The sequence below is a fragment of the Carassius auratus genome, unplaced genomic scaffold, assembly GCF_003368295.1.
Source record: "Carassius auratus strain Wakin unplaced genomic scaffold, ASM336829v1 scaf_tig00216816, whole genome shotgun sequence".
Taxonomy (NCBI): domain Eukaryota; kingdom Metazoa; phylum Chordata; class Actinopteri; order Cypriniformes; family Cyprinidae; genus Carassius; species Carassius auratus.
The window spans coordinates 92501-114962 of NW_020528749.1; the positions used below are offsets into that span (position 1 = coordinate 92501).

The following is a 22462-nucleotide window of genomic DNA, read 5'->3' on the forward strand; positions in this document are numbered from 1 at the left end:
AGCTGAACTCACCGAGCAGCTCCAGATTCATCTCTGCTGCGATACCGACACAAACCCGAACCCTGGAGAGAAAAGAAGCTAAAATATGAGCGGAAAATCAGCAAAACAATAAAAACGTTAAAACGCTCGCAAAGAGCGACTGCAGCGCTGCCTGGCGCGGAGCTGTGAGGAAGGACCCAAACAAAGCGCCCCGGCGAGCGCCTGAACGAAACACACCGAACCACTCGAACGCATCAGTGTTCACTTAGTTTATTTTTTAAATGCTTAAAAAATAAAGGAATCTTTGTTTCTGCATTAAACAGCAACAAACATTCAAAAAGAGCTAAACTAAACCAACTGAATTTTTTGAATATTTATAGAACTATACAATTTATAGTGTTGCACAGTAAAATATGACAAGAACAAAACAAATTTCAAAAGACGTATTTAGAGTACATTTTAATTTACACAGTAAAACATTTATCCACTGTTATATTCCCAAAACGTTTTAATTATTATTTTACACTCTATGAGTCGTTCGGCAAACTTTCATAAAATAGCAAAAAGTCGAAAATAGTTATCCTATAATTTAATACGTATCAACGCTCGAAAGAACTAGTGTTTACTTCACTTACAGTGTAAAATTACATCATAAATAGAACTGCTACGAGAAGAACACTGAAGGCAACATTCGCAGTTTCTTGAAGTTCCACTTTGTTGCTCAGTGCTGTACTGAAACCACGACCAAAGATCCAAAATGGCGTCCTACGGAGTAGCGCCCGTGATCATCCGGGTGTCTGAGGACGCGACCAATCAGACGACGGATGAGCTAATAAGGCGGGGTAAGGAGTGTTCGGAAAATCGTCTATAACTGCATTAATAGCAGACATAAATGACAAACGCACGGCGGGATCGCATCTTAAAATCACACGAAACAGTATTTAACGTACAAAATGATTCAAAGCTACGCGCAAAGCGCTTTTCATCCACGCCGCATAAACGTGAGAAAAATGTTTTGACGTCATCCCGGCGCGGACCAATGAGCGTCGTCCGTATGTGGGACACGAGCGGCGTGAATTATCGCGGCGGCGCGCAGGCAGCATAGAGCTGTATTATAGATAGAGCGCATCGTTCATAAAGCGCTCTGTAAAACGATCATCACACAGCCTTTTCATTCGCAATTTATCGAATAGATACTTAACACGAACACTTAGAGGTTTAGACCCGTAGAACAATGTTTTAGAACGCTTAAACTGCTTCAAATGAAGCGGTGGGTGAGTCTAGTGTGTTTACTCTGGGTTGTGTTGATTCCGCGCATGCGCAGAGCGGCGCAGCGTTATGTAAAGCGTCTCTGTTTTGACCCGGTTCTCTGGACTTTGGTGGACTTCGCTGTTCTGCAGTGGTTCTGCTAGATGATTTTAATGAACTCTGAGATGATTTAATCACCTGGACTCTTATAAACTCATTCCCCGCTTCAGTAACCTCTCAGGTGAGCGTCGCTTCGTGTTTTTAACAGCTTACATAAAGAGCGAACCGGTGACCCATTTCATTAAAAACACGCGAACTTGCTATATTATAACATGCTATATTTTCTGTTTATTTATTAAGTTTTTATGGCATTCTGTAAGCGACACTTGCTGTATGACCCAGTTTTAAGATTGAGGGTCAAGTTATGAAACACGCAAAATTGTATAAGACTTTGATTTTAAGGTGATAATGTGTGCACTGGGGTTCATCTTTAATGAAAAATAATGTTTTATGTGCCAAAGTCTCAAACTTTTGCAATGAATGAGCTCCACTATAGTTCATGTGTCAGTTCGTTACATAAAAAGTAGCATCGTCGCTGGATTAATCGCGATCCAAAATAAGTGTTTGTTTGCATAATACATGCTTGTATATACTCACAAGCACATATATATTTAAGAAAAAGGTTATATTTGTACATTAAATGTTCTATAATACCTTTTGTATAAATGTATACATATGCATATTTTCAAAATATATACTGTATGTTTGTTTTTATATATATATATATACACACACACATAACTATACACACACATAATAAATATACACACATATTATGCAAACAAAAACTTTTGAATACGATTAATCACGATTAATCGTTTGCCAGTGCTGATAATTATACATAAAAACCACATATGAGATGAACACTGTGTAATTCTGATTAAAGTAGTGTAGTTCTGGTTAATGGTAATTAAACTGGAGTGTATTCTGCAGTGACTGCAGGGTTTGTAGTGTCTGGTCATCGGCTGAGCATCATGTCCGTCAGCTCCATCCACTGGTTCAGGAAGGGTCTGCGTCTGCATGATAACCCGGCTCTGCTGGAGGCCGCCCGGGGCTCACACACCCTGCGCTGCGTCTACTTCCTGGACCCCTGGTTCGCCGGGGCCTCCAACCGCGGCGTCAACCGCTGGAGGTGAGACACACCCAGTAACAATCATATTTATTTACTAACACTGTTGTATTGTATATGAAAACCTAGTCTCCGTCTGGTTTCTCTCTGACCAGACGAAGTCCAGATAGAGTCTGACTGCATTCCTCAAGCACACAGAGATCAGTTACGAAAGAGACGGGAACACAGTGTTCCTCACCGAGAGCCAGAGAGACACACACACACACGGCTCTGATCCAAACACTCACTACACCAGCACTGTGAACAGAGAAGAACACATTAACTTAATTACACTTAAAGGGCCCCTGAAGTGAAGCGGGGAGAGAGGGCGGGGCATATCGAGAAGCCCCGCCCCTTTTAAAAATAGAATGCTTCTATATTCTAAATGAGAATTCTGTCTCTGTTTTGGAGAACACTGTGTTATAGATCACTTTAGGATTAACACATCGATACTAACAGCCGATAAACTTTAATTTTGGTTTCATGGGGAATTATTATTATTATTATTAACACAATAATGTTTGAAAGATGTGTTATTGTTAAGACATTCAAGTAATGATAATAAATAATAATTAATTATTTTATAATGATTAAATTATAAATATTGTAAATTAAATTTTTAGAAGTATTATTGATAAATTAATTAGTGTTATCAAACAATTAATTTCCAAATAATCAAAAATAAATCCATTCCAAATCCAAAAAAAAAAAAAAATTGATTACATTAAATATGTGTGTGTGTGTGTGTACTATGTATATTTATTTTAGAAATACAGACACATTTGGAAAATATTTACACGTTTATACATTTAAACGTTTATCATATTCTTATACTTTGTCTAAAAATATTTAACAAACATAACATCATTTTCTTAAATATATGCATGCATGTGTTTTTATTTATACAGACAAAATAAATATACACAGTATACATGCATATAATATGTAAACAAAAACTTATTTTGGATGCGATTAATTGCTAAAATTAATACATAAATTATTTTTTACATTTCATTTTGTTTTAATAACAATACTTATTGTTATTATCATCATAAAAACGTTATTAATATTTTGAACACATTAAAGTAATAAAGTGAATAATTTATTATTAGTAGTAGTATCAATGAACTACTATTAGTTGTATATATAAAATATGAATAACGTTAATATAGGGATGCACAATATTATTATTTATGGTTATTTTCAAAACTTAGATCTACTGTCATTATAAAATAACGTCATTATTTAAACTTATTTTTCATCAAATGAATAATTTTTTAAAATGATAATTAAAAAATGTCACTTGTCAAAAATTAATGTTTATTTAATTCTAACAAAAAAAATTGTTAAAATATTTTTTTTAATTTACGTCCACACAGGAGAGACTTATTCACCTTCTTGAATGTGTCCTGAAGCAGTGCGTTTTGGGATTGTTGTGTGTGTGCGCAGTCTATGTAGGGCTCACAGATGTGTGTGTGTGTGTGTGTGTGTGTGTGTCAGGTTTCTGCTGCAGTGTCTGGAGGATCTGGACTCCAGTCTTCGTAAACTCAACTCATGTCTGTTCGTGATCCGAGGTCAGCCGGCTAACATCTTCCCGCGCCTCTTCAAGGTAACCACTACTACAGTTACGAGTGTAACCGTCTCTGGGTCACATGACCACGTGAACACTCGTCTGATTGGTCGCAGGAGTGGAAGGTGACTCGGCTGACGTTCGAGAGCGACTCGGAGCCGTTTGGGAAGGAGCGAGACGCGGCGATAAAGAAACTGGCGTCTGAAGCCGGAGTGGAGGTGATCACCAAGATCTCGCACACGCTGTACGATCTGGATCGGTGAGCACAAGCTATATGATATCAAAAAAAAAAGAAATTGGGAATGCTGTTGTTGAATCCCTTGTTTAACTAAATGAATCATTTGAATGAGTGAATCGTTTGCACGGTTGGCGTCAGTAATTCAGTGATTCAGTGAATGTGTGGTGTGTCAGGATCACGGAGCTGAACGGTGGCCAGCCGCCGCTGACGTACAAACGCTTCCAGACGCTGGTGAACAGCATGGAGCCGCCCGAACCTCCTCTGGAGCCGCTGACCCGAGAGCTGCTGGGAGACTGTGTGACGCCCATCAGCTCCAACCACAGGGAGAGATACGGGGTGCCCCTGCTGGACGAGCTGGGTAACACACACACACACACACTCAGAGATCACTGTGATGAGAGAGGTGCATCATGGGTAGGGCTGGTGTCCAGAACTAACAGAACATGTGTGTGATTGTGTCCAGGGTTTGACACTGAGTCTTTGGCTCCTGCGGTTTGGCCCGGAGGAGAATCGGAGGCACTGATGCGTCTGGAGCGACAGCTCGGACCCGACTCTACCGCGGTACGACACACACACACACACACACACACACACGTGGCTCCAGCTGCGGTCATGTGATCAGGCGTGTCTGAGGCGTGTGCTGCTGTTTTCCAGGCGTGGCAGGAGAACTTCGAGCGCCCGAAGATGAGCTCCAGTCCTCTGATGGCCAGTCCGCTGGGCTTGAGCCCGTACCTGCGCTTCGGCTGTCTGTCCTGCCGTCTCTTCTACTACAAACTCACTGAACTCCACAACAAGGTGCGGCACTGCAAAACCACCAATACCTTTTCTATGATGTATTCGATTCGTTATAATCAATATTTTGAAATTAAATTTGTAGAATACCTTAAAAAGACTCGCCTGAAATCTAATTTATCAATTTAATTTAAATGTAAACATGTTATAAAATAATATATAATGTATTATCATAATATTATTTTTTTTTAATTTATTTAAATTTGTAATATATCCTAATCTTTTTAAAATTGTATATTTGTGAGAAATTAGCATTTTATAAGTGTATTTCGATTACAATTTATATATCGCAAATTACAAAAGTAGTGTTTTAAGTGTTACGATTTATGATTTATATATAAGAAAATAATTTTAAAGCTGATAAACAAGTAATATTATATTATACATCTTAGATCCGAATTGAAACGCTTTTAAAACTATATTTTCTTAGATCAGAGTTGAAATGTTTTTAAAACGCTATTTTCTTAGATAGGAATGGAAACGCTTTTAAAACGATGTTTTCTTAAATCCGAATTGAAATGTTTTTAAAATGCTATTTTATTAGATCTGCGTTGAAACGCTTTTAAAACGCTATTTTCTTAGATAGGAATGGAAACGCTTTTAAAATTATATTTTCTTCATTCCGAATTGAAACGCTTTTAAAACGCTATTTTCTTGGATCTGAATTGAAACGCTTTAAAACGCTATTTTCTTCATTCCGAATTGAAACGCTTTTAAAACGCTATTTTCTTTGATCTGAATTGAAACGCTTTTAAAACGCTATTTTCTTAGATCTGAATTGAAACGCTTTTAAAACACTATTTTCTGAAATCCGAATCGAAACGCTTTTAAAACTATATTTTCTTAGATCAGAGTTGAAATGTTTTTAAAACGCTATTTTCTTAGATAGGAATGGAAACGCTTTTAAAACGATATTTTCTTAAATCCGAATTGAAATGTTTTTAAAATGCTATTTTATTAGATCCGCGTTGAAACGCTTTTAAAACTATATTTTCTTCATTCCGAATTGAAACGCTTTTAAAACGCTATTTTCTTGGATCCGAATTGAAATGCTTTTAAAACACATTTTTTGTAGATCGCAATTGAAAAGCTTTTGAGACCATACTTTCTTATATTGTGATGTATAATGCCATGATGCTGTGCCGTCGCAGTTGAAGACGAACACAAGCCCGTCGATCTCTCTCCACGACAAGCTCTTATGGAGGGAGTTCTTCTATACGGCAGCCAGCAACAACCCGCGCTTCGACCGCATGGAGGGAAACCCCATCTGCATCCGCATCCCGTGGGACAGGAACCCCGAGGCGTTGGCAAAGTGGGCAGAGGCCAAGACGGGCTTCCCGTGGATCGACGCCATCATGACCCAGCTGCGGCAGGAGGGCTGGATCCATCATCTGGCGCGGCACGCCGTGGCCTGCTTCCTGACGCGAGGAGATCTCTGGATCAGCTGGGAGGAGGGCATGAAGGTACGGCCCCAGAGCATGCTGGGTAGTACCTGATTACAAGCAGTCTGTATTACGTAATCAGATTCCAAACACTAGACTCAGACTCCATTCCAAGTGCGGTGTGTTTGTCGTGTCGCAGGTGTTCGAGGAGCTGCTCCTGGACGCAGACTGGAGTGTGAACGCCGGGAGCTGGCTCTGTCACTCCTGCAGCTCCTTCTTCCAGCAGTTCTTCCACTGCTACTGTCCCGTGGGATTCGGACGCAGGATCGACCCCAACGGAGACTTCATCAGGTGGGCGTCCACACCGCTTCGCTTCACTTCCTCCATCTCGATCCAGTGTGAACGCACAATTACACAAAGCAATTCAAACTACACTTAGCAATACCAAAGATCATAAAACGTCAATCTAGGAATTATATATAATGGGTGTGTAAACCCATTAAATCAGTATCAATAAAATCCATCTTTGCAATGCAGAGGAAACACAGAAGCTGCATCTGAAGTGGCATTTAGATGTGTTTACACTCTTTAATGCAGGACATGAATGCATTTGTTTTGGTGGAGTTTGTGATGAGTCGCTGCGGTTAATCTCTCCCCCTGATTGCAGATGTTACTTACCTGTACTCCGAGATTTTCCAGCCAAGTTCATCTATGACCCCTGGAACGCACCGGAGGAGGTGCAGCGCGCCGCCAAATGTGTGATCGGCGTGGATTACCCCAAACCCATGGTGAACCACGCCGAGGCCAGCCGTCTGAACATCGAGAGGATGCGACAGATCTACCAGCAGCTCTCCAGATACCGCGGACTCAGTAAGAGCTTAGTAGAGCTCACCATGTTCTTATTTAAAGATACGGTTTAAAAAACATTCGTCATTTAAAAGGATAGCAGAGTGCAATCCACAACTATATTGATAACCGTATTGAAAACTAATCATTTTTCAAGAAGTTGAACGATAAAAATATTGACAGCCAATCAGAATCCAATGAATTTAAACTGGAGTGTGCTTAAAATAAACAGAACATTATCGTCCACTAATATAGCTATCATTATAGTTACGATAACGACACAGAGGAACGATATCGTAGGAATCCCTTTCAGGAAAAAAAAATTCTAGATGGTGAACGATAAAAACATTGACAGCCAATCAGAATGTGCCGAATTTAAACTGCAGCGTGCTTATAATAAACAGAACGTTATCGTCCACTAATATAGCTATCATTGTAGTTACGATAACAACACAGAGGAACGATATCGTAGGAATCTCTTTCAGATTTTTTTTTTTTCTAGATGGTGAATGCAAATATTGACAACCAATAAGAATCTGCCGAATTTAAACTGTAGTGTTCTTACGATAAACAGAACGTTATCGTCCACTAATATAGCTATCATTGTAGTTACGATAACAACACAGAGGAACGATATCGTAGGAATCTCTTTCAGATTTGTTTTTTTCTAGATGGTGAATGATGCAAATATTGACAACCAATCAGAATCTGCCGAATTTAAACTGTAGTGTTTTTACAATAAACAGAAAGTTATCGTCCACTAATACAGCTATCATTGTAGTTACGATAACAACACAGAGGAACGATATCGTAGGAATCTCTTTCAGATTTTTTTTTTTATAGATGGTGAATGATGCAAATATTGACAACCAATCAGAATCTGCCGAATTTAAACTGTAGCGTTCTTACAATAAACAGAACGTTATCGTCCACTAATACAGCTATCATTGTAGTTACGATAACAACACAGAGGAACGATATCGTAGGAATCTCTTTCAGATTTTTTTTTTATAGATGGTGAATGATGCAAATATTGACAACCAATCAGAATCTGCCGAATTTAAACTGTAGCGTTCTTACAATAAACAGAACGTTATCGTCCACTAATATAGCTATCATAATACTTACGATAACGATACTGAGGAACGATATCGTTTGAATCACTTTAAGAAAAAAATTCTAGATGGTGAACGATATAATCATTGAATTTAAACTGCAGCTTGCTTATAGTAAACAGAACATTATAGTCCACTAATATAGCTATCATTATCGTTACGTTAATGACACAGAGGAACGATATCGTTTGAATCACTTTCAGAACATTATCATTAGAATCACGTTAGTTATGGCTGTAGTTAATGTTCTTGGTGTGAACGGGCCTTTATTTTCATTCATCCCTCAGGTCTTCTCGCAGCTGTTCCATCCAACCACATGGAGGTCATCGGTGTCCGTGAAGCCCAAGGAGCAGCGGCGCCACATACAAGCCGGAGGACCCAGAGCGCCACTTCGTCTCATCGTGAGTGTTTGAAATCGTGCGTTGTGATGAAATAAGTGTGTTTGAAGGATAACCAGTTTAATGCTCTGTGTGTCCAGCAGGGGTCAGAAGAGAGCAGCCCGGACCGAGCGGAGTGAAACATCGCGGCGCAAAACACCGATACACACTCAGTGAGACCATCTCCTTTGTAGGGGTGTGCAATTATTGTTATATTAAATGACTTGAATAATAAAAATAAACTTTGAATACGAAATTAAAACTGCCAGTAGGTGGCTGGGAGTCACTTTTAATAAGCGAGTCATTGTGATTGAACCGAATCATTTAAACAATTGATTCATTCAGGAACGATACACCGTCATGTTGCTCAGAGACGCAAAACAGCATTATGGCTGTGTTTGGAATTACTTTGGTAGTCAAAAAAGTGCAAAAACATGCAAAAACATGTAAAACTTTGTAGTTAATGGTTTTTGCGAAGTACTTGATTAATGTCAAATCACACGTCATTAAAACAACAATTGCAGAAATATCGCAGACCACAAATATTGCACACCCCATTCCTATGGTTAATTTGATAACCTTTTATGAACGTTTGTGCAATTATTATTATTTTTTTACGTTTGTCTTCTGCAGGCCACCGTACATCGCCCTACACCCCCCAGAGCGACCTGTCGGAGCACGACCACGAGTTTGCCGTTCCACAACAACCAGGTAGGTTTTTATTTACGCAATAAATACAGTACAGTGGTTTGCGAACAAAATTTGATGTTGACTTCCTTCAGGGCGTCTGATTTGGCCGGTTGGGGGCGGGACTGGAAAGAGAGAAAGGGAGGTGGAACACAGCGGATGCCATGGTGATGGAGGCCCCTCCCCCTCCTCGTCAGCGTTAAAAGCCCAAGATGACGAGGTTCGCTAAAAGACGAGGCTATACCAAACTTGCTGATTAATAATAATAATAGAACCGTTCAGTTGTATTTCTCTGTTTGTTTCAGAAGCGGCGGGAGGATGGGGAGGGTGTGGCTTTCTCTTCCTAAGCCCCACCCACTGATGGATTCGCAAAATGACCTCGCGTGTTAAATACTAACATTCAAAGTCATTCAGAACAATTAAACAGAGTGTCCAATCAAATAGTGGCGAAAATGTAATTTTAAAGTTTTTAGTTTGTTCTAAAATAAACTATTACATAACGTGATTATCTTAAATATAGATTTTTAAAATTAAATGTAAATACTGTCTTCATGAACTTTTAAAGTGAAGGTCCTTTCACGCCAAACAATATAAACGAACAAGTGTGACGAATATTCGTCAGGTTGAACAAAAAGCTACATTTTTTAATAATTCCAGATTTATATTTGCACACGGAGTTAACGAAAACGTCAACCAGAACTCGTTTAAATGGTCAGCATATTTCCGTCACCAGTTGCGGAAAAAGTTGACTCTACTTTATTTATATTCAAATTTGTGAAATTTTGTTTGGCGTAAACGGACCTTAATATAGAAAAAAACAGGTAATCGCAAACAGCCAAAGAAGAACACACATTACGCCACATATAAACCGATCCAGATTCACTCAGTATTACGGACGATCGAACGGGTTTCCGCAGCGCTGCTCTGAACCAGACTCACCTGTACATACCTGCGTTACCTGTTTCCACGAGTCACATGACCGCTGGAATGTGTTTGGGTCCAAACTACTGTAACTGTACCACAGATGGATGATTGTCTCGTCTGTATAAACGACTGTATTGCGCTCCATGTTTCAGTGTTTTTGCACAGATAGCGTAGAATGTTCTCCAGGTGTTCGACATCTCCATCGCTGTACATTACTTCCACCTTTCATTGTCATCCATCTCCAGTGTTTTGTATATGAGAGCTGTATCTTATGAAGCTGTATATTTATACCGCCTGTGTTTTTGTTTTTCTACAAAATATTAGTAGCTGTTTTGAATTGTAAAGATTCTTAAATCTGTGTGGTACTCAGCCAGCTAATAAAAAAAATATTCAAACACAAGTGTGTTTTTGTTTACTTTTGTTTTTCTGTCTAGTTATGAACCATTTTTGTCTCTTGAGTTATCTGCTAGCAAATCAGATACTCTGTTTTCACATTAAATACACAAGTTAGTTGACCCTGGTAAGATGTAATCAAAGCTAATTAAATATTTCTGTGTCTAGTTAGCTTAATTTGACAGCTGACAAAATGAATCCGCTAGCATAGCCCGCTCGAATGAGCAAGGTAAGCTATACAACGTGTTTAAGTTACAACTAACAGTTTAATAAGATGTTTAGCCTGCTAATAATTTTAGCTGGTTTAGCAGGCTAATGAGTTAGCGTACTGTCCTGCAGGTTGCTACGTGAAATGTATGCTAATATAACCAATAAACCTGCAATAATAGTGCTCAAGTCTGTTTAATCTTCTAATTAGCATGTTAAGTTTTTACATAAAATCCTCTGTGTAATTTTCCTAAATATTTTCAAATGTTTGAATCGTGATTGTTTCTCTGAGGGAAGCATTAATAGAAACACACTGCAATTGAAATGGTTTAATTGTGTCAATAAAAAAAAATACATAATTCTAATTAAGTTTAATTTCAACTAAAAATGTAACAAAAAGTTTAGTTTTTTTATTATATTGACATTATTGGCCACATGGTTGCGTTAAAGATGTTTTGCTAACTTGCCAATCAAATTATCTTTGGACTTTTCCAGCATTATTTGTATTATTTAAACTGAAATATTTTAAACTCAAAACTTTTTTTAAACTGAAATATTAATTTAATTATTTTATTGCATTACAATTTTTTATTACAAAAAACAGGACTTTTTTGCATTAAAACAATTTCATAATTTGTACTGCAATTTAAAAAATGAGAATGTGGGGGGAAATCTTTTTTATATTTTAATTTCATAATTTTTTTACTGCATTATTGTAATGAGAATTTGGAAAAATTGTGTGGTCAGACACATTAACCAGAATTCTCATTATTATAATGCAATAAAATAAAATAAACCAGATAAATAAAAATTCAGTAAAGTCTTGATAAAAATAAAGAATGAAAATTTAAAAAACGTATTTATTTATTTTTCTTATTGTTTTGGGTTGCAGTCTTGGACTGGACATGTTTCATATTTACTGTAAGTTGTTGTGATGTTCATCTTGCTTATCACCGAATTTTGTTGGAAAACAAGCTTGAATTCCCAGCTGCGCTTTATTCCCACAAACAGAGCCGAGAGACCAGTGTTTACGAGAACAACTTTAGTTACAAAACCAATCCCAGAGGAGACTAAATCTGTGCTGATCATTCAGAAACTAAGACAGTAATGTTATGTAAGCATGTAAATATGAGGTCTGCTGATCCATATAGAGACGCAGAGCTCGTGATTATGAGTTATGAATGCAGATGCATATTATTGTTTCTGCTTCTTCATATGTTTCACTCCTGAGCTCAGCTTCTGAATCTCAGCTTCTGTGTGTTTCCAGATCTGTGTGTGTGCGTGTGAGTGACGTGGCGAGTCCAGCGCGCTACTACGCTGAAAGCCTGGCTCATGAATATTCATGACGTAACGGGACGCTTGCACGATCCACCCGCTTGATTGGTCGAAAGAGAGGCGTTTTGAAAATGATTACAACAGTTTTTGTCATTTTATCGCATTAGTTGACCTCTCGGAAATCTGTCCAGTAGTTGTATTCTATGATCGCGTTATAGTTCATGTGTAGTTTTAGATAATTAGTTATGCTATATTTGCAGTTAGACAGGGTAAGAAACACCTTAATATCGATCATAACCAGATTTGTCTTTCTCTCCCTGTAGAAAGTTGAATGAGTTTTAGTGAAGTCTGTTCTTTCAAGGACTACAAGAAAGAGTTTCTCTTGTTGCCTTGTGTTTCTTTTAATCATTATTTTTATTGAGTTAAATTCCATATTTGCTGGCCTAACAACAAATTATGTCTTCCGACATAAATGTGGTAAAATAAAACTGGGATGTGAGTAATTCGTTTTTTATTATTATTATTATTATTAAACTTTTTTTTAAAAAGCAAAACTTATAAACATTTAGTGTGTGATAATGTCTACATATACAATGCAAAACATAAAATAAATAAGCGATTGCGACTAATTTATGTAGGCTCTATCTCAACATACGGGCATCTATAGTGGTCAAACCCTGGCAGTACATAGGAATATTATTTTTCTGGCCACATAACTCCTCTGATTCGCCTCTTTGAGCTGGAATTTAAGAACATTTTCTCAATATGAACTCTAAATGACACGCTAAATCTAATATAAATAATAAGCATTAAAAATATATATATATATATATATATATATTAATCTCTTCATCCCAGCAATCTCATTAATATTCATGAGATTGGCCTTCGCCGTAGTAGGATTATACGTCACAAGATCTGGTCAGTCAATACCACAAACACAACTTCAAAATGCTTTTTAACATTAAGAAGAAAAAAAAACTTTACAGTTGATTTATTTTATTTGATCTTTTGCACAACATACTCATTTATCAAATAACTGAAAAAAAAAACACATATTTGCATTAGGAAGATTGTTGCATAAAATATATAATTCAGCTCTTTTAGTTCACAAACTGTTCAATGTTGATAAATCTCTCATGAACATGGAAAAACGCACCAACAAACTGATCAATAGAGTTCAGATGCTGTCTTTGGTTCAATATAACATGATTCATATTTCCATGTCAATACAGTGGTCTGATTGGGCAGTTCTAGAGTCACATGACCTCTCCGCTCAACTGTAGAGTCTCAGGCGTCCAGCTGCAGGGGCGGGACTTATGATCCACATCACTGCTGAAAGGTTTGGATGTGCTGTGTTGCCCCACCCTCTCTAGAAGCTCCTCCTCCTGCAGCTCACGCTTAAGCTCCGCCTCCATCGGGTCATCTGCCACATCTGTTAGAAGATCAAATCATTCAAGACACTCTGAAGGTGACATATTTGCATTCCACTTCAGAAAGTCGTAGGGTTTGTGCTTCACCTCGTGTGAGTTCGGCCGTGTTCTGCTGCTCGGTGCGCACCTGACGCATCAAACCCAGGTTCCTCTGACTGGCCTCGGTGTGGCACACCATGGGATGAGGATAGTCCTTACCTGCACACACACGGGTCAGAACATAATAAACCGGTTCAGCGGTGGGTTAGTGAGCACTTAGCATCTCTCCGTACCAATGATGCAGCCGGCGCTGAGCTGGACGTCTTCTGGAGCTTTCCACGGCTCGTAAATATACTGCGAGGGGAAGTTCTTCAGAACCTGTAGGTATTTCCTTCAGATCAAAGACAAAACCTCATGATTATTAAACAGTGATGGGCGGGGCAGATAAAACAAAAAAAATGTCATGACACAAAGGTGGTGGGTGTGGTGAATCGAACACAATGTCATGAATATTAAAAGGTGGTCGGTGTGGCGAATCGAACACAATGTCATGAATATTAAACGGCTGTGGGCGTGGCAAATTGAACACAATGTCATGAATATTAAACGGCGGTGGGTGTGGCGAATCGAACACAATGTCATGAATATTAAACGGTGGTTGGTGTGGGAATTGAACACAATGTCATGAATATTAAATGGTGGTCGGTGTGGGAATTGAACACAATGTCATGAATATTAAACGGTGGTCGGTGTGGGAATTGAACACAATGTCATGAATATTAAATGGTGGTCGGTGTGGGAATTGAACACAATGTCATGAATATTAAACGGTGGTCGGTGTGGGAATTGAACACAATGTCATGAATATTAAACGGCGGTGGGCGTGGCGAATCGAACACAATGTCATGAATATTAAATGGTGGTCGGTGTGGTGAATCGAACACAATGTCATGAATATTAAACGGTCGGTGTGGCGAATCGAACACAATGTCATGAATATTAAACGGTGGTCGGTGTGGCGAATCGAACACAATGTCATGAATATTAAATGGCGGTGGGCGTGGCGAATTTGAACACAATGTCATGAATATTAAACAGTGGTCGGTGTGGTGAATCGAACACAATGTCATGAATATTAAACGGCGGTGGGCGTGGCGAATCGAACACAATGTCATGAATATTAAACGGTGGTCGGTGTGGCGAATCGAACAAAATGTCATGAATATTAAACGGCGGTGGGCGTGGCGAATCGAACACAATGTCATGAATATTAAACGGTGGTGGGCGTGGCGAATTTGAACACAATGTCATGAATATTAAACAGTGGTCGGTGTGGTGAATCGAACACAATGTCATGAATATTAAACGGCGGTGGGCGTGGCGAATCAAACACAATGTCATGAATATTAAACGGTGGTCGGTGTGGCGAATCGAACACAATGTCATGAATATTAAACGGCGGTGGGCGTGGCGAATCGAACACAATGTCATGAATATTAAACGGTGGTCGGTGTGGCGAATCGAACACAATGTCATGAATATTAAACGGTGGTCGGTGTGGGAATTGAACACAATGTCATGAATATTAAATGGCGGTGGGCGTGGCGAATCAAACACAATGTCATGAATATTAAACGGTGGTCGGTGTGGCGAATCGAACACAATGTCATGAATATTAAAGGGCGGTGGGCGTGGCGAATCGAACACAATGTCATGAATATTAAACGATCGTCGGTGTGGCGAATTGAACACAATGTCATGAATATTATACGGTGGTGGGCATTGTGAATCGAACACAATGTCATGAATATTAAACGGTGGTCGGTGTGGCGAATTGAACACAATGTCATGAATATTATACGGTGGTGGGCGTTGTGAATCGAACACAATGTCATGAATATTAAACGGTGGTCGGTGTGGCGAATTGAACACAATGTCATGAATATTATACGGTGGTGGGCGTGGTGAATCGAACACAATGTCATGAATATTAAACGGTGGTCGGTGTGGGAATTGAACACAATGTCATGAATATTAAACGGTGCTGGGCATGACGAATCTAACACAATGTCATGAATATTATACAGCGGTGAGCGTGGCGAATCGAACACAATGTCATGAATATTAAACGGTGGTCGGTGTGGGAATTGAACACAATGTCATGAATATTAAACGGTGGTCAGTGTGGGAATCGAAAACAATGTCATGAATATTAAACGGTGGTCGGTGTGGGAATTGAACACAATGTCATGAATATTAAACGGTGGTCAGTGTGGGAATCGAAAACAATGTCATGAATATTAAACGGTGGTCGGTGTGGGAATTGAACACAATGTCATGAATATTAAACGGTGGTCGGTGTGGGAATCGAAAACAATGTCATGAATATTAAACGGTGCTGGGCATGACGAATCTAACACAATGTCATGAATATTATACAGCGGTGAGCGTGGCGAATCGAACACAATGTCATGAATATTAAACGTCGTAGGGCGTGGCAAATTAAACACAATGTCATGAACACATTGGCTTGTTTGGTGATACCTCACATACTGTCCTTGAGGGTCAGTTCGACGACCGAAGCGCACGGGGCAGAAGATCCTGGTGTATTTGTGGAAGAATGCGCTAGCGGATAACCACATCCAGTTCCCAGCGTTCACGCTATAGTCTGCGTCTAACAGGAGCTCCTCGAACACCTGAGAACCGACACACCTGAAGTACCTTTATTTAAGACTCAAACACACAAAAAGACCCAAAGTACCTTCATGCCCTCCTCCCAGCTGATCCAGAGATCTCCTCGCGTCAGGAAGCAGGCCACGGCGTGCCGCGCCAGATGATGGATCCAGCCCTCCTCACGCAGCTGGGTCATGATGGCGTCGATCCACGGGAAGCCCGTCTGAGCCTGACGGATGGACACCAGAGGATGTCAGTAACTAGACTTTATTGCTATTATCAAGGGGAGAATTTTGACCAATACATAGCAAACCATAAGAAATCTCCCATCCCTAACCGTCACCACACATAAACAGCCGGAAAGAGCTCAAACATGCGGTTCTCTTACGGTTCTCCATTTCTCCAGAGCCTCTGGATTGTGGTACCAGTCGATCTGCAGACAAATAGGGTTCCCCTGCATCTTGGTGAAGTTCGGCGTGGCTGACGCGACGGTGTAGAAAAACTCACGCCACAGAACCTGACCCTGGAGAGACACAGGCGGCAGCGAGTGGTTCTTCGCCTGCGGATGAAGAACATCAGAAGGAGAGCGTTAATGTTCAACAAAAAGATCAGGCGAGTTTGCAGAAAACTGGTTAAAAAGAACGCAAAAATATAAAAAATGCAACACAATGATCCTACTGTATAAAATGAAATAAAACTACACTTAATGATAACGTTTTATTTATTTATTATTATTATTAGTATTCCTTTATAGTAGCCGTAGACACTAATTTTAGCTAAGTGAAAACTTTACGAGAAGTGCTTAATTTACATATTATTAGTTTATTCCGCAATAAAAACGATAATAAAACTCATTAAAATTTAGTATTTCACGTAATATTTGTTTGTGTCTAATAATAATGTGCGAGTATTTGTTCATTAACTTAGCAACTTTCTAACATTAGCCTTGAATGGAATTAACTTTCTGGGTAAATTATAAAATCTACAGCAATGTATCAAAAAATATAACTCCAGGTAAAACAATACACTATTTCACACAGTATTTGCATTTTATGTGTTTATTAGTGTTGTTAGCTTAGCAACATGCTAACATCAGCTGTATGGAATCAACCCTGAATGCTGATTATACATATACATATACAAATTTTCAATAAATTATAGTATTATCTCATTAAAAATACACTACTTTGCACAAAATCATTGTATTTTGTAAATTAACGTTATTAGCATAGCAACATGCTAACATCAGTCGGCTGGAATAAACGGTACAGTTAATTAAATATAGTAGTAACGCATTAAAAATACACTACTTGGCCCAAATCGTTGTATGTTTGTTGATTAACGTTGTTAGCTTAGCAACCCGCTAATATCTGTCTCTACTGGAATCAGCTGTAGTAGATGAATCTCTTCCGATTCTCTCGTTCTGTTCGTGTGTGTGTACAGAGCTGCTCCCGTGGAGCGTGTCTCTCCAGAGTAGTTAGCATGTCGTGTGCTGTGTTGAGGATTAGCGTGTGCTGACCTGCGCGCAGACGCTGCTGAGTCGGTGGTAGAAGGTGCGGACCGACAGACAGCCCAGACTCAGGTACGGACTGAGACCCGTTGTGCTGGGCAGCAGAGAGTTGGGAACCGTCCGCGCTTTGGAGACGTTCGACACCCATCCCTGCAGACACACAAAATCATAGTATTAATATTTTGAATTAGCTTTTATATTTATATTTTTTGTTTAATTTATTTTTTTTGTTTTAAAGTTCTGCATCTTTTTGATTATTTATTTTTTTTTTACATTTGAGTACTTTGCCTTTATTTCAGTTAGTTGTCTAGACAAAATTTCAAAATTTCATTTAAGTTTTTTTTTAAGTGAACGATTAATCACTATAATAATTTTATATATGTTTTATATATACATCTTTAGATTTTTTTTCCAATTACTGAAACTATTGTTAACATTCTTAGTTTCAGTTAACAACTGAATGAACTGATGCAGCTAAACATTTAAGTGCATTTAATTTCTACTTTATTTCAGCTTTATTAAACTTCAATTACCATAAAGTAATTCTATGTGAAACTATATTATTTAACAATTGTAATTAATTAACTAAAAGACTGAAGCCCAGTAGAAACACTCCCTTCTGAACAGACTCAGTGAGATGAATCAGTGTCTGTAATGAACAGATTTGAATCAGTGAGATGAATCAGTCTGTAATGAATAGATTTGAATCAGTGAGATGACTCAGACCTGACTCTGGAAGTGTTTGTGGAGTCTCTGGAGCGCGTGTGTCTCTCCGCCGGGCCACAAGACCTCAGTCTCAAGCTCCAGACCCAGATCCGCCAGAGACGGGACACTGTACGTCTGCTCGAGGTCCGGCTCCGCAGGGGGTGAGCATCTCCTGAACACACAACCACACAGAATCACCCACAGAGTCCTGCAGCTGTGAGTCAGTCACACACTAACACACACACACACACTCACACACACGCTTCTTACAGGAAGTCCTCAGCATTGACATCTTGCACCGGTTCCTCTGGTTCACCCAAAACAGACAAAACATGCAGGAACTTCTTATACGTGAGCGGAGGAGAGCCGCCGTTGGCCTTCACGATCCTGGAGAGAAGAAACAAAACACACTAGTTAGTACTTAGTTTTTTTTTTATTCCGTAATTTATGTAACTAAACTTATTTCAGTTAGATCGCTAAGGCAACATTTCTAACTTTCGTTCAAGTTTTTAAATCTACTATTTATGTTTTACTTTAGTTCAACCTTATTTTAGTCACCAAAAATTATTTTAATAGTTTTAGTTACCAATAAAGATACAGATTGTAAATATTTCTATTAGGCTTTAATGAATTTTGTGATAAATGTGATAAAAATGACACTTTAGAGACAAAGCACATTTAGGCCACACCTATCACCTAGCCTAAACCCAGTCACACCTCCTGACATCGTAGAGCGTGTGCGACACACGCGTGTACGTCTGGAGTCCGCGCTCCTGTGCCAGCGCTTGTATTTCCTGCTCCATGCACGTGTAATACGGCTCCACCTCTGTGTCGTAGCTGATCTGTGTGACGCCCCACCGGGTCACGAGGTCACGCAGCACCGCCGCCGTCGAGCCTCGCAGGATGTAGAGCCGCGACCCCAGCGCACGCAGACGAGCATCCAGATCCTCCAGACTCTGCAGGATGAAGCGCCAGCGTGGCGGGCCCAAGCCCATCACCCCCTCCAGGAAGGTGCGGTCCAGGACGTAGACAGGGAAGAGTGCGGAGGAGCTCGCCAGCGCCCCCAGCAGGGTGGGGTTATCATGCAGCCGCAGGCCCTTACGGAAGAGATGGATGGTGCGGTGACTCATGACGACTGGATCACGATCTCAACGCTTCAGTGGGGAACTGAATAATGAAACAAAATGTATTAATTACAGGGCTTTACCTTCCCGATAATGTCCAAAATATGGTATTATCATGGCAAAAGTTATAAAAATGAAAACTTTAAAAATATGTTTAAAAAAAAAACATAGCATTTCAATCGTATTATGGTCCAAATTATTGTATTACCATGGTAAATGTAATAAATAAAGAAATATATATATATATAAAGAAATGGAAATACATTAATGATAAGGTCCAAAACATGGTATTACATGGCAAAGGTAATAAAAAAATACCTTCAAAATATGTTTAAAAAAAAAACAATAAAAAAACATGGCCTTTCAATCATGTTATGGTCCAAAATATTGTATTACCATGTTAAATATAAAAAATAAAAACATGGCAATATATTAAATATAAAGTCCAAAACATGGTATTATATGGCAAAAGACATTAAAAAAAAAAAAAAAAAAAAAAAAAAACATGGCATTTCAATCATGTTTTGGTCCAAGACATTGTATTACCATGATAAAATAAAAAAACATGGTGGTTTTCTCATGATATGATGATCAGAAACATGGTCTTACATTCATAGTAAAGTCCAAAACATGGTATTATCATAAAAAAATGTCAAAAACTTGCATGGCATTTCAATCAAGATTCAAAATCAAGATTCATTTCAATCAGGTTTCAAAACATGGTCAATTAAAAATATGTAAATAAACAAATGATAATAAAAAAAACATGGCACTTATATCAGGATGTGATCCATAACATGGTACTGAAATAGAAAATTTCAAAAACACATTGCATTCATTACCTTCATGATAAGGTCCAAAAAATGGTGAGGTCATGGTAAACATCAAAAAATACATACAAAAACCAAAAGGCATTTCAATCATGTTATGGTTCAAAACATTGTATTACCATGATAAATAATAAAAAAAACAAAGCAAAACATGGCAAGTCATTAATGATAAGGTCCAAAACATGGCAGTTTTATTATGATATGATCCGAGACATGGCATTTAAATCATGATTTGATCAAAAACGCTGTATTACCAGGGTAAATGTCAAAAACATGGTATTTCCATTATGATAAGGACCTAAAAATGGTATCAAAAACATGGTATTTTCCATTGTATTATTGTCCAAAACATGGTATTACCATGGTGAGGGTAAAACAAATTGTATTACCATCTGTAGATTGTCCAAAATGTGGTATAATAATGCTAAATATAAAAGGCATTGTATTGTCATTGTGCATGTAAAAACGTAAAATATCTAAAAACGTGACATTAGCATCATACTTATCCAAATACACGAGAAAACTGTGGAAATACAGTGCATACAATAAGATATTCTCTATAACATATTAATAATATAACATGTAGCTTGTGATTAATACATTATAAGCACTTTTGGCTTCGATATTTCATCACATAAACGAGATCTAAACATGTAAACGAGTAATACTCAACAACGATGTCGGATATTTACTGTTAAACGGTTATATTTTTAAACGATCAGCAACTTTCACTCACCTCCAAATCGCCTCAGGCAGCATCCATTAGGACACTTCAACCAATTAAAAGTTAGAAACACGACCCGTGTGTTTCAACATCATTAATAACTAATATCTAGTTTATAATTATTAGCCGGCCAAAACGCGGAAAGAAACCCATTAACATTATCTGACCTGATCCCGCCCTCCTCACATCCTATTGGACGACCGAATCCATATGATGCTGGAATCACGCTTGCGATTGGTCGCTCTCGTACAGGCACGCGGTACTCGGCCTGTGATTGGACGCCGCGACTGTCGCTCAAATGTAAAGCTCCCGGCGTTCTCCATGTTTACAGAAGTGAAATTGAATTCATCAGTAAATACATATGTTTATAAACAGTGAAGAGTAAGTTAGCGATCTGAAGGAGTGACGCGGAATTACGCGAGTGACGGAGTTTCCAGAGTCTGCTTTAGCGCGTTTAAATAGGTTAAACTAGCGAATATAGGTCAAACCCCGCCCTCTAGTGGACACGGACACATTAAACACGGACTCTGACCGCTAGGTGGAGCTAAAGCCGAAGAACCTGCTTGAAACCTTTTTTGTGTTTTATTACAAAACATTACGTTCAAATACATGTTTTTCTAAAACAAAAATAAAATAAATACATATTTTAATACATATTTTTTGTTTTTAAGAAGAAATATATGTCTAAAATATCTCAAAATAATAAAAAAATGTCTTTTTTTTTTACGAAAAATTCATAATTCATAATATGTTTAATATAAATATAATTCAATCAAAATACTTTCTTTAAATATTTATTATTTATTCTAATCTTTGACAGTGCCACAAAAACAAACAAACGATTTCTTTATATGGCTCGGGTCAGTGTCAGTGTCAGTATGATTCTTAATTTTGATAATTGTTATCAAAGTTGTTTAATTTAACTATAATTTGTTTCACTTCTAATGTTAATTAACCGATGAAATAACCAGTACAAATACAATATAACATCAAGAAATACATAACGGCAGCCAGGGGAAAGAAAACTCCAATAAAACCCAAATAAAGCGATACAAAATGTTAATGTTTAATAATATTATTCATAATATTTGTGATTTATAATAAATGCAAAAAGTTATATATATATATATATATATATATATATATATATATATATATATATACATATACATATATATATATATATATATATATATATATATATATATATATATATATATATACATACATACATACATATATATATATATATATATATATATATATATATATATATATATATA

General features: G+C 38.0%; 2 protein-coding genes and 1 pseudogene across 4 annotated transcripts; 1 reads left to right on the plus strand and 2 right to left on the minus strand.

The window, feature by feature from the left end:
- Positions 1-196, minus strand: part of LOC113099005 (retinoblastoma-binding protein 5-like) — a 10064-nt pseudogene extending 9868 nt beyond the window's left edge.
- Positions 197-1067: 871 nt separating this feature from the next.
- LOC113099002 (cryptochrome-1-like) lies at positions 1068-10726 on the plus strand. 3 transcript variants are annotated; one of them, XM_026264058.1, is made up of 15 exons: positions 1068-1468; positions 2221-2419; positions 3896-4004; positions 4082-4224; positions 4377-4561; positions 4667-4764; positions 4858-4998; positions 6147-6458; positions 6577-6728; positions 7045-7247; positions 8626-8739; positions 8817-8888; positions 9349-9426; positions 9498-9622; positions 9711-10726. In XM_026264058.1, exons 2-15 carry the CDS (start codon positions 2262-2264, stop codon positions 9747-9749), a joined length of 1929 nt encoding a protein of 642 aa, XP_026119843.1. In that variant the 5' UTR covers positions 1068-1468; positions 2221-2261; the 3' UTR covers positions 9750-10726. The 3 variants fall into 3 exon arrangements, with proteins under 3 accessions (XP_026119843.1, XP_026119841.1, XP_026119842.1); XM_026264056.1 differs by having other exon boundaries at positions 1069-1468; positions 9708-10726; XM_026264057.1 differs by having other exon boundaries at positions 1069-1468; positions 8820-8888; positions 9708-10726.
- A 2513-nt stretch (positions 10727-13239) lies between these two features.
- Positions 13240-21510, minus strand: LOC113099003 (cryptochrome-1-like). The gene is made up of 11 exons (XM_026264059.1): positions 21192-21510; positions 19219-19668; positions 18772-18888; positions 18523-18673; positions 17806-17946; positions 16675-16845; positions 16375-16515; positions 16158-16309; positions 13907-14004; positions 13722-13832; positions 13240-13636 (listed from the first exon to the last, which is right to left on the minus strand). The coding sequence occupies exons 2-11, from the start codon at positions 19629-19631 to the stop codon at positions 13461-13463; spliced, it is 1671 nt and encodes a 556-aa protein (XP_026119844.1). The 5' UTR covers positions 19632-19668; positions 21192-21510; the 3' UTR covers positions 13240-13460.
- Between the last annotated feature and the right edge of the window lie 952 nt (positions 21511-22462).

Coding starts and splice junctions, on each gene's coding strand:
- LOC113099002 (XM_026264056.1), top strand. CDS start 2,262: ATGTCCGTCAGCTCCATCCACTGGTTCAGGAAGGGTCTGCGTCTGCAT. Junction 4,999..6,146: donor TCACTGAACTCCACAACAAG/GTGCGGCACTGC, acceptor GTGCCGTCGCAG/TTGAAGACGAACACAAGCCC. Junction 9,623..9,707: donor TAAAAGCCCAAGATGACGAG/GTTCGCTAAAAG, acceptor TGTTTGTTTCAG/AAGCGGCGGGAGGATGGGGA.
- LOC113099003 (XM_026264059.1), bottom strand. CDS start 19,631: ATGAGTCACCGCACCATCCATCTCTTCCGTAAGGGCCTGCGGCTGCAT. Junction 16,846..17,805: donor TCAGCAGCGTCTGCGCGCAG/GTCAGCACACGC, acceptor CTTCATCCGCAG/GCGAAGAACCACTCGCTGCC. Junction 13,637..13,721: donor CACGGCCGAACTCACACGAG/GTGAAGCACAAA, acceptor ATCTTCTAACAG/ATGTGGCAGATGACCCGATG.